Below are 12,694 nucleotides of genomic sequence, written 5' to 3'. Positions count from 1 at the left end.
GCCCCCTGTGGTCTGACAGCTGGTGCCCCCTCAACTGCCTGGCCTCACATACTGTCTCCCAGGTCCTGTGTTTGCAGAAGAGTAACCATAACCGTATCCAGGGCAGCCATCAGAAATTTTGGGGCCCCTTACACAACTTTAGGCTGTACAATCGAGTCCGCCCACCGGCCGTCCCTCCACGTCATTCAATGCCCTTTTATTTTAACACTGTTACAACTTAATATATGAAGTTGCAATGTGTATTCCAAGTCATCCGTGCATTCAATATTTGTCCCTAGGTGACATTAGGGGTCTGAAAGACCCCTGATGTCTCCATGAAGAGGACCTGTCACACCCTATCTGCTATTACATAGGGTGCTTGTTAGCCCCTATGTGATAGCAATAGCGTCAGTGTAAAAAAAAAGTGTTTCAAAATTAAAGGCTTGGAGCTCGGGCCCCCCCGGCCCGCCGGGACCCCTTACAATGGTACTGGTCGTACCCCCCTGACGGCGGCCCTGACCGTATCATGGAATGGAATGTACATAAACCCGTCTGGATGTGACATGGAAGCCCTTACTTTGTAAACGTCGTGATTTCCCAGAACTGCGTCAAACAAACTATAAAGGTCGTTCAGAAGGTCGACCACTTCGATGGGCTCGCTGAGCGCCGATATCGTCGTAAATCCAACAATATCGCTGAAGTAGAGGGTAACTTGATCAAAGTATTCTGGCTCCACTGTGCCTCCCGTTTTAAGAGCTTCCGCGACAGACCTAAAAAAAAAAACATAAGTGATTATTTAGAAGCATTGAGCACCGGGCCAATATATGAGATACATAGGCGAGTGCTGCCTTACCTGCCAAAGGGTTTGTATTTCTGTCCTGAGATTTACACAGCTCTGCCAGACACCAGAACCAGCCTGGAGGCCTGACTGTTCTCTGCTTCAGTTAAAGGAGAATTATGAGGCGAGTGATTTTCACTCACCTCATAGTTCGAGCCGACGTGTGACAATGAGACTGTCACAGGTCGGCTCAATAGATCGGGAAGTGAGAGAACACATACCGGCGCTCGCTCACTTCTCAATCTATCCCTGCAGAGAGCTGTGACTGTCACTCACGGCTCCCTGCAGGGATTCCCCCCCTCCCTGCTCAGATCCTCCAGTGCTCACTGAAGGAACGAACGGGGGAGGGGCGGGCACAGCTGGCTCTGCCTTTAGATAGGCAGAGCCAGCTGTCACTCCCACAGCTGGGTGGATCTCAACAGTAATGTTGGGATCCGTCCCGGCTGCGGCGTCTCAGTATACCGCGAGCTACAGCGGTATACTGAGCTTAGGGTGACGGGAGGACGCTAGTTTGTGTCCTCCCGTTGCCCGTAGGAGAACTATGCGGAAAAGCCTTGACCCCATAGTTCTCCTTTAAGTAATATAATTAATTTTGTTCTTGCCACCAGTCTGTGATTGGACAGTGAAATGAGAAGCAGCAGACTAATGAGCTCATCTCTCTGCCACTCTGCACTCTCCTCCTGGCAGCATGTTCTTTGGTAGCACATGAGCATTGCAGCACCTATTGTTTCCATGTGCTGCTTCTCCCTGTCACACTGTAAGCTCTGCTGTACAGGGACTCCATGAGGCTGATATCAAATCAAATTCAGAAACTTAAACTAGTTGTTTTAAAAAATACACTTTAAGTGTGTCGATACTAGGGATAGACCGATATCATTTTTCCAGAGCCGATACCAATACCGGTTATCGGCCGCCTTGATAGCCGATATCAGGTGCCGATATTTAGTCGAGGCGAGTTGAGGTCTGCAGGTCCCAGTATACTTGTGGTCTCCCAGCATGCCTGTGAGGTCTAGAGTTGCCACCTGTCTGGGATTCACCCGGACAGTCTGGGTTTTGAATGCTGTGTCCGGGTTTCATGGCAGCTGAAACCCGGACACATGATGTCAGGCAGACAGGGGCAACCAAAATGAAGATAGGGGCTACTGGCCCCCCACTGAAAATAGTCTCAACTGTGATATTTACATATGAATGGGCGACGCTAGAGTGTTTGGGTTTCGCTTGAAGAAAAGGTGGCAACCCTAGTTAGGAGGGCCCTGCTCGTAAAAACGTACAATCCCCAAATTAACTTGAAGAATACCCTTCTTATGTTATGGTGTTTGTGCATGAATCATTCTCCCACAAAAAAGTTTCCATGCGTCGGTAGAGTGTTCGGGTTTCGCTGAAAGAAAAGGTGGCAACCCTAGTGAGGTCACCAGGCACACAAGTCCAAGCATGCCTGTGTGGTCAGTCAAAGACTGCAGGTCCCAGTATACCTGTGGTCTCCAGAGGAACACAAATCCCAGCATGTTTGTAAGGTCACCAGGGGCCTTCTAGTCCCAGCATGCCAGTGAGCTCCCCAGGGGACGTCTAGTCCCAGCATGCCAGTGAGCTCCCAGGGGACTTCTAGTCCCAGCATGCCAGTGAGCTCCCCAGGGGACATCTAGTCCTAGCATGCCTGTGAGCTCCCCAGGAGACTTCTAGTCCTAGCATGCCTGTGAGGTCACCTGGGGACTTCTACTCGCAGTATGCCTGTGAGGTCACCTGGGACAACACGTGCAAGTTGGTCTCCTGGTGACCTCACAGGCATGCTGGGACATGTGTTCCTCTGGAGACCACAAGTTTACTGGAACCTGCAGACCCTGCCTGACCACACAGCAATGCTGGGACTAGTAGTCCCTTTACAATCACAGGCCAAGCTGGTTACCTAATACCTTCCTAGAACAGTCCTGCACGCAGTGGATGTAGGATTTCCAGGATGTCCTGTCAGCCGTGGCCAGCTACATGTATACAGCCCGGGGCCTGCACGTCACGCCGGGGCATGTGTTTCAAGTTCCATGGAGGCTGTTGCATCAAGTGGCATCTGTTTGGATCAGAGAGCCTGCCCCTCACCCCCCTTTCTGCCCAGAGTATAAAGTGTTTAATACACTACAAGGGTATTTTAGAAAGCTGTACTTGACTTGGTATCAGCCTCCTGCAATCACTGTACAGCAGAGCTCAGACTAGCATGCTGCAAGGAGGTGAGAGCAGAGTGACAGAGATGAACTCATCAGTCTGCTGCATTTCCTTCACTGTCCAATCACAGACTGATAGGTGGGTATAGATGCACTTTAATGATTTATACATGAATAAATACTTGATGAACTTTTTGTTTATCTGTCTGAAGTTTAGCTGTAAGCAGTAGAATTGTCAAGGCCCCCAAAATGTACTTTTGTCCACCAATCCATCCACAAATGCCCATCAATGTGCTAAATGAGTTACAACATCTTCCAGTAAGCTGCACAATGAGCAGCAACCTACAGCAGCCAATGGAATTTTAGGTTACTGAGGACTGCTGTGTGACAATTGAAATGAATTGGGATTGGTTGGTCTGGTTTCCCGCACCTTGTTCCTCGCCTTACCATGTTCATTAGACCAGATTTTGACGGCCGGCAATAACCATTGTGCACGGGTGATACTCACCGCGGCAGCATTTGGGAGAGAAGCTTTTCTGTTTTTTGTTTTTCCACCTCCAGTTCCTCTGTTCTTTCTCTGATTAAATCTTCCAGGTTACTGGAGTATTGTTCCAGCATCCTCAGCATGGAGTCAATAATATTGGTTTTCTTGCCCTTGTTGATGGTTTTGAACTGTAAGTAAAGCAGAAGTTGGCTGTCAGATGTTGTATCCTGTCCAGTTAATGGATATGGGATTTTAACTAATGCCTGACGCCCCCCTTTCCGGCCAGAATGTCCCAGGTTGCTAAGAGCTACAAACAACCTTTGACGTTCTGTCTGGTGTCCCACCAAGCTCACTGATTTCACTGAAAGGCCAGCTGAAACCCAGACACAGCACATGCAGGACTCAAAACCCAGACTGTCCAGGTAAATCCGGGACAGGTGGCAACCCTATGTCCAATCCTTGGTGATTGGGAATTGTGCCTTAAATGTATCACTCTGATTTGTTTGTATGTAATTAATTAATTTAGTGCACAAGGGGCAACTTTAATCATCTTTACAATGTATGTGAAATGGAAGATACTACATATCCTTTGTTTGAATCACCAACCTGATCAAAGATCTCATCGAAGGTCGGCCTCCTTTCAGCTAGTTCACTCCAGCACTGCTTCATGAGCTGAATGCACTCCAGCGGGGCCTGATCAGGGGCCACTGTGGGTCGACATAATGGAGGTGGCTTTTTTACCTTTCTGATGATTTCTGGAACAGAAAAAAAAACCACAAATGTAATACCATACTACCTTGACAGTCTCTAGGTTAGGGTTGCCACCTTTTCTTCAAGCGAAACCCGAACACTCAATCGACGCGTGAACATTTTTTTGGGAGAAGGAGTCGCGGCTTATTCATATGTAAACATTGCCGCCCATTCATATGTAAATATCACAGTTGAGACTATTTTCAGTGGGGGGAGCAGTAGCCCCTATCTTCATTTTGGTTGCCTCTGTCTGCCTGACATCTTGTGTCCAGGTTTCTGCTGCCATGAAACCTGGACACAGCATTCAAAACCCAAACTGTTCGGGTGAATCCTGGACAGGTGGCAACCCTACTCTAGGTCCCTTCTGGTGCCCCTTGGATTCTATAACCAGGCCTGTCCACGTTAGGATTAAGCTGTGTTTCTTCCTGGCACTAAGCCCCAACTTTTGTTATTCACCTGTCATAGCCAGAGCCACAGTGGGCAGTAGAAGCTCCCACATTTGACGGATGAATGGTAGAACTGGATTTTTGTGCTGGCAGGGGCTGGGGCTTAAGCTCAGCTTGGGACTAGGATCTGAAAAAGGCTCCATGGGGACAGAGGGATTGATTAGAAGCGTAACAGACATCACAAAGTACCTGCACTTCAGCTCTATCGTTTCCTTAAACACCTTCATAATGAATAGTATGTCCAATGCTGCCATTGGTACTATGGACCATTTAATCTATGCGTGGTCAGTAGTGTTCCTGGTGCCATGAAGACAACCCTCAGAAAGAACATATGTGCAGAAAAAAGAGAGGGAAGGAGATACAGTGGCAAAGCCCGAATGGTGTAGTATTATAAAGAACAACCAGTTGATTGGATTGCAAATATATAACATCAATGGATTAAGTTGCAAGGTGTGGATTCCTGTTTCAATGAAGATGGTGTGGCAGTTACTCTTGATGTTATAGGATCCCACTCAATATGTCCAACAAAGGGATTTGGGAATGGTTTAGCAAGTGGGATAGGTGTAAAAAATACCCATTGGTTTGTTGTGTGGCAGTGGCACCCATATACAGCAGTTCTGGTTCAGGACTATTGTGTTGTATATTAATGAAAGTGGTCCAATGGCAGTAGGGTCTTGTTATGAAAATTATCTATCGATTAAAACACCAAGAATGCATGTTGTGACTCCAGGTCACTTCCTTAGACATATAGCGTGGCTACAGTCATCTTACCAGCTTCTTGGTAATCTATAGGTTGGGCTTGACCTATAGGTTGGCCTTGATCTATAAGTTGGACTTGATGGACTCGTGTCTTTTTTCAACCTCAAATACTATGTAACTATGTAAAAATGTATACAGTATACAGAACATGCACCGCAGATTGCCGAAAAGCTAAAGCTGACAAGTGAAATTAATGTATTTACATTTTAATAACAAAAAGCTTTAATGTATATCTAATTAATTATAAAACATTAATAGCAGGGAAAATAGTGAGATGCAGTTCCCAAAATTTACACATTTTGGAACCTCAACAGGTAGGTGGAACAACACCAGTAGCCCCGCCATCTCATGGCAGGAAATGTACAATCTGCCAACAGCTCCAGGCCTAACTGTACAAAGATCCTCATATATCCTTGGATAAAGATAGCTTGGCCTAATGGGCACAATGTTACAACTCCCTGCCCATTCTCTTGACAAAAGAATGAAACGCTTACCCTCTGCTGAAAGTCCTGACATGCAATATGGTGGACCTCGTACAACCACTTCTTGCAAAATAATAGCAAAACTGAAGACGTCTCCTTTAAATGTTCCTCTTCTGGCCAGATTTTGATCTCGAAGAAGCTCTGGTGCTGTCCAAAATAATTCTGTATGAAAGAATACAGCCGTGTCATTTAGGATGCGACATAATTAAGGCAGTAATTCAAGTATATGTCCAAGAAAAATGAAAGCCCTAATTTGAATGGAACTATTCTGAGTAGAACATCTCCCCCACTTCTCTCCAGCTAAAGGTCATTAGAATTGTAGGGAATTAATGTGTTTCAGGTCTCAGTGCTATGCATGATTTCGCCAGCAGCTTGTGCCACAGGGGAAATATGTGAGTAAACATGTGTGTCTTGAAAAAGCCAGGAGAGAAAGAAGAGCCAAAACATTTTGTCTAAAGTGTATCAAAGCCCAAGAACATAATTATAATATATTGCAGCTTACCAATCCTTAGACGCAGTGAATGCCTTAGTCAATGGGAAGAATGGTGCCCTGTTGTTGGTGTCAATGAGAGGAACAGTGCCCCATCATTGGTGCCAGTTGGAGAGACAGTGCCTCAAGGGCTGGTTAAAGGCTAGCAAATTGTGACCATTTGGGTCACAATTTGGGGACCACTGGTATAGAGTGTAGGAACTTACACTCTAAGGCCTCATTCACACGAGAAACAGCCAGCACGTACAGCTCCGTGCTGCGTGCACGGTCGTACCGGGCAGCTCCCGGGAAGGACAGGTGCTGCGTGTGATTAGTACACAACCCCTGTCCTTCTCTATGGGAATACACAGCCGTACGCTGCCCTACGCTCACCCGCCCTGCACGTCTGTGCGGGTGCCCGTGCCCGGATGGATCCTGTCTGCGTCCAAGCTGGGACACCCGCATCCGTACGGACCTGCACTTGGGGTGAGCATAGGGTGGCGTACGGCCTCGTAGTCCCATAGAGAAGGACAGGGGCTGCGCACTAATCACACGCAGCACCTGTCCTTCCCGGAAGCTGACCGATACGGCTGTGCACACAGTACGGAGCTGTACGGGCCGGTCGTTTCTCGTGTGAATGAGGCCTAAGTGTTAAACATGTACAGAAATCTTTCCTTATACTTTTTCATGAAGAATTTGTTTCTCACCTCCAGGACAAGAAGGCTGCCGTGGAGCTTTCTGGTTCTCTATAATTTCATTATATCCATAATCAGTGATCTTCAAGACAAATCTGCCATCCACCACACAATTGCGAGATTTTAGGCGTCCATGTAGAAAGTCACGATGGTGTAAATATCTCATACCCTGTGCCAACATTAGAATAAAGAAAATAAATAGTATGCATGACTAAAACCTTCCAACAGCTTCACATGAAGGTCCCAAAAGATCATGGACCTCAGAGTTCTCCACAGTCCCACATGTTTCCTATACACCAGATCTTTGGTGGGGCTGGAAATAACTTGAAACAGCCAGCTAAGCCACTTTTATGGCACCCCATGAGCCCTTGTGGACTAGATGTAAGCCTTAAATGGCTTCCAAGGTGACCCTTGCCAAAGGCTGTCCCAATAGGGAGCCAGACACTGCACTCTCTTGACCTCCAAATATGTAACTGAAAAGCAACATCATATTCAGGGCCGGTGCTGCCACTAGGCAAACTAGGCAGCTGCCTAGGGTGCACTGCTGCCTAGGGTGCAGTCTCAACCACTCACCCTCCCATGGTGTCCCTCCTGTCTATTTCATATTGCAAAAGCCAATGGCAGGCTGGCTATTTCACCCACCCAATGAGCAGAGGAGCGGAACTGAGAGACAACTTTTTCTCTCAGATCCGCTCCTCTGCTCAGTGGGTGGGGGTTCAAAAGCCAGTCTGCTATTGGCTATTTCAAATTAGAATAGCCAATAGCAGTCTGGCTATTGCTCCCGGCTGCTTACACCCACCTGTCACCTGCAGAAGCTAGCCCCCAGGAGAATGGAGGCACGCAGGAGTAGGGATTGGGGTTGTGCCGCGGGAGGGGGACAGGGGGGTGCAAGTAGCTGGTCTTGCCTAGGGCGCAAAATAGTCTAGTACTGGCCCTGAACATATTCTCTGTTTGTTGTCCATCTTGGCCACAAGTTTACTTTAAAGTATATCCAAACCCAAGAAGAAAAAAGTAATATATTGCAAGGTGCCATTCCTTAGATGTGGTGGCTGCATCGTGTTTTCAGGCTTTTTTCCTTTATTTTAACCTGCTAAACCTTCTAGTAACTCACTTCCTGTGCTAGGGAGGCTAAGCTCACTCACTCCACTGTAACTATGGAGGGATCGATGGTCACCACCCAGGCTGGACTTCAAACCTGTCCTCCTTTCTCCATCTTCATTACATAGTAGTTGACAGAAAGAAGATAACATTCAGTTCATTTCACCGGAAGTGACAAGGAACCTGCATTTTTGGCAAGATCTACAGGTATGTTATGTACTTGCCAAAAATATCCTTAGCCTGAAAAATGTAAACTAATGCAGCCACCACATCTAAGGACTGGTAAGCTGCCAAATATTACATTTTGTCCTTGGGTTTAGATATCCTTTAAGTCAAAGAGCCTGCCATATTGGGAAAGGCAGGAGCCCTGAAGGACATGTTGTTTTAGGATCTGCAACACAAGCTCTTATGTAAGCATTTACATATTCAGAGATGCACTATATTGCCAAAAGTATTGGGACGCCGGCGTTTAAACGCACATGAACTTTAATGGCATCCCAGTCTTAGTCCGTAGGGTTCAATATTGAGTTGGCCCACCCTTTGCCGCTATAACAGCTTTAACTCTTCTGGGAAGGCGTCCACAAGGTTTAGGAGTGTGTCTATGGGAATGTTGGACCATTTGTGAGGTCAGGTACTATGTTGGAGGAGAAGGCCGGGCTCGCAGTCTCCACTCTAATTCATCCCAAAGGTGTTCTATCGGGTTGAGGTCAGGACTTTGCTTTGTGCACTGGTGCGCAGTTATGTTGGAACAGGAAGGGGCCATCCCCAAACTGTTCCCACAAAGATGGGAGCATGAAATTGTCCAAAATGTCTTGGTATGCTAATGCTTACACTGGAACTAAGGGGCCGAGCCCAACCCCTGAAAAACACCCCCGCACCATGATCCCCCGTCCACCAAACTTTACACTTGGCACAATGCAGTCAGGCAAGTACCACTCCCCCGGCAACTGCCAAACCCAGACACGTCTATTGGATTGCCAGATAGAGAAGCGTGATTAGTCACTCCAGAGAACATGTCTCCGCTTCTCTAGAGTGCAGTGGCGGCGTGCTTTACACCACTGCATCCCACGCTTTGCATTGCACTTGGTGATGTAAGGCTTGGATGCAGCTGCTCGGCCATGGAAACCCATTCCATGAAGCTCTCTACGCACTGTTGTTGGGCCAATCTGAAGGCCACACGAAGTTTGGAGGTCTGTAGCTATTGGCTCTGCAGACAGTTGTCGACTTATGTGCACTGTGCGCTTCAGCATGCGCTGACCCCGCTCTGTCATGTTACGTGGCCTGCCACTTTGTGGCTGAGTTGCTGTTGTTCTCAGTTGCTTCCACTTTGTTATAATACCACTAACAGGTGACCGTGGAATATTTAGTAGCAAGGACATTTCACGGATGGACTTATTGCACAGGTGGCAAACCTATCGCGGTACCACGCTTGGATTCACTGAGCTCCTGAGACCCATTCTTTCACAAATGTTTGTAGAAGTGTCTGCATGCCGAGGTGCGTGATTTTATACACCTGTGGCCATGGAGGCGATTGGAAAAACCTGAATCCAATGATTTGAAGGAGTGTCCCAATAATTTTGGTAAGATAGTGTATATGACTCATACACACATTCATTCCAGTGGACTTCTAGAAGGCAGGGGGTCACTATGTCAGGAGCATACACGTATTGTCCCTCGAAAAACTGGGCTTGGTTTTGGGACTTGGGCTGGCTTTTCAGTGCAAGCTAAGACACAGCAACAAGAAGTGGATTCCCTGCAGTAATTACCTTGATCAAATCTAAAAGCAGTGAAGATTTAAACATCCAGTCTAATTTGACGTCGTCTTTTCTCAGCAGATCCTCCAGACTCCCTCTGGAACAATGCTCCGTTATGATGGCAAAGATTCCGCAATCAGAGAAAAAGGCCAGAAAGGGGTTAACGTTTTCATTTCTCAGATCCTTCATCTGGAAACAGTGCAGAAACAGCTGGTTAAAGGCACGCGAAAACTCAAAAAACGTAGTTTGGATAATTGCATCTATCACTGAGCATGAATTAAACCCAATGCCAAATATATGGTAGTGAAGCCAGTGCTAGTGCTGACTATCTGCTAACAGAAAGCACAGGTGAGCACCTAAACACAAGCCTGTAAAACCCATTAGAAGACATGAACAGGACCATCCATTTATTGAGGCAGCCTAAGGCTGTTGCCTTAGGTGGCATCTCTTTGGGTCATGTGGGGGGGGGGCAGTAGGCAGGGCGGCATGGCCACACTGCTGCACAATATTTGCATTGTGCTTGCCCCCCATTCTGGTCAGAGCGTCCCAGGTTGCTACAAGCTGGACAGGGAGATGTGCAAGAGCTTTTAGCACCTTTTTGCAACCCGGGACTCTCAGGCCGGTGACCCACCCAGCTCCTGGCAACCGCAAACCTCACTGGTTGCCAGGAGATGGTGGGATGTTGAGCCGGGTGGGAAGGGCGGTGTCACTCAAACACCACTACCACTCCCCCCTCCTTCCCCGTGGCCTCAGGCATCAGAAATGCTAGGGATGACACTGGACATGAAGGTAAGGGGAGAAAGCTGCTGGCAGACTGCAGGAGAAAAAGCATACACTGCCAGTCTGTTACAGAGGGATCCTGCACCACTCCCTGGAATCTTATGGCAGTAGTTCTGTTCTATATAGACTGCTCATCACAGGTTCCCATTTTCGACCAGCATGGGAAGAACCTTCACCCCTACTATAGAACAACAGGACAGTTTGACCAAATTGCAAAGAAAATAAGGTTCTATATTCTCTAAATTGGGTTATAACTCCCCGGAATCCCCCCTCCTCTTCCTTCAATCACTTTCTCATCTCCCCTTCTTTCCTCTGTGTTCCCCCTCGTCTTCTATTGAGTAAAGTTCCTGCTGAATCGGCCAAAATTCACTCCGTTGGTGGCCCTGTTCCCTTGGCAGAAGTCAATAGATCAACTTTTGCCGAAGGAACATGCTGAGCCTAGGGTGACGGGAGGACGCTAGTTTGTGTCCTCCCTTTACCCTAAGGAGAACTATGGGGAAAAGCCTTAACCCCATAGTTCTCCTTTAACTGAGACATAATGGTTATGCATACATATGAAATGTCTCATGGAGATAATTGTTCACACTGTGCTATGTCTTACATTGTTATTCTGCTCTGTATTTTTGTACTACTCATTTTTCCCTTTTCTTTTTTATACCCCTGAATATTGTTATAAATGGCAGACCAGAAATAAAGAATAATAACTCCAGGCAAAACCCTTTTTCTAGTTTTTGGCTTAGGTTGGGTTTGGTTGGGCTGAGTCAAGTTTTTTTTGGAGTGGTGAAGGGCTGGAACCTCTGTCATGCTTTATTGTTACTTATATCTTTGTTAGGCAATGTTTAGAATGTCCCATTGCACACCACACCGGAATCCCAGTTAACGTATTTCAGTGGGTGCTGATGTGACCTGCGGATGGTGCCGTGTGCAATGAGATATATGAGGGCTAGTCGCCAGCACACCAGAGGTCTACTTTATCGTTCCATATTTATTCGACGCCAGAGAAACGTGGTATAATGGGCCAGTTAGGCAAAAACACTCACTTTCTGTCCTGCAACTGTTGCCATTGGAACAGAAAGTGAAAAAGAAATCTAACTTTTAGAGTTGTCACTGGAACAGCAATAGAGGGGAAATCTTCCAAAAGGGACACCTATTCTGGTGACAACTGCCCTCATTTTGTGGAGATTCCCCATCATTTCCTGTTGTGTCTCTGGAACAGGACGTGGGGGGGGGGGGGGGGGGGACAGACAGAGGTTCTAACCCTTCTCCACTTTTGCCGGAAAAAAAAACAAAAAACGTTTTGAATGTTGTTCTGCTTTAAATTCTTGACTATAGAAAGCACACATCATTATCCTATGATATAAGATGACAAGATAGTCTACAAAGTGTAGTTCTTACTTTCCGCAGTGTGCTGGTCGTGCTCTGCCGTAGCTCGTGGTAGGGTCCATGCTCAAACTTCTTCAGCCACACCCAGTCTCCCTGTAAAATCATTTCACATCACAGATTACATTTTCTGCTTTAATGTAGCTAACAGACACAACCAGTAAGTGTGTAATGTTGTAACTTAAAGGGTAAAAACTCAAAAGCAAAGTAATTGTGACAGCTCTGCTCCTGAATGTCAACAAAGGGGCGGAACAAGTCCCGTGATGTCACGACTCGCTCCGCCCTTTTGTTGACATTTGGGTCAGAGCTGTCATTTTTGCAGAGAGAGTTCGTCAGGATCAGTCGTGTGGGCAGGCGTCAGATATTTTTTCTTTCCGCGAGTCAGCAGCCGTCGTCCATCGTGATTGGCGTGGATCTACATCGCTGGATGACGTGATTGACATTTGCATTACATCGCTGGCTGCTTTTTGTTTTTTTAGGGGTTAAAAAAAATAAAAACTAAGGACTTTCGATACATTGTGGTATGTTTATTTACGCTTTTACTGTTAATTTGGTGAATGATTGGGCATAAGAACTACCCCTTACTCATTCACGAGCGGGGTGCCCCTGCCCTCAGACCCCCACAACCAC

At 46.8% G+C, this 12,694-nt stretch overlaps 1 protein-coding gene across 1 annotated transcript in view; it reads right to left on the bottom strand.

The window, feature by feature from the left end:
• LOC108798208 (retinal guanylyl cyclase 2-like) overlaps positions 1-12,694 on the bottom strand; it is a 74,391-nt gene that overhangs the window by 23,791 nt on the left and 37,906 nt on the right. The window contains 7 exon segments of the mRNA XM_018569938.1: positions 557-749; positions 3,476-3,639; positions 4,058-4,206; positions 5,901-6,050; positions 7,065-7,221; positions 9,917-10,093; positions 12,080-12,160. Coding sequence (XP_018425440.1) covers positions 557-749; positions 3,476-3,639; positions 4,058-4,206; positions 5,901-6,050; positions 7,065-7,221; positions 9,917-10,093; positions 12,080-12,160 — 1,071 coding nt within the window.

The sequence above is a fragment of the Nanorana parkeri genome, unplaced genomic scaffold, assembly GCF_000935625.1.
Source record: "Nanorana parkeri isolate BGI_ZX_2015 unplaced genomic scaffold, ASM93562v1 scaffold1428, whole genome shotgun sequence".
NCBI lineage: Eukaryota > Metazoa > Chordata > Amphibia > Anura > Dicroglossidae > Nanorana > Nanorana parkeri.
The sequence above is the reverse complement of the archived record's forward strand: the minus strand, read 5'-3'. Positions and strand labels throughout refer to the sequence as shown.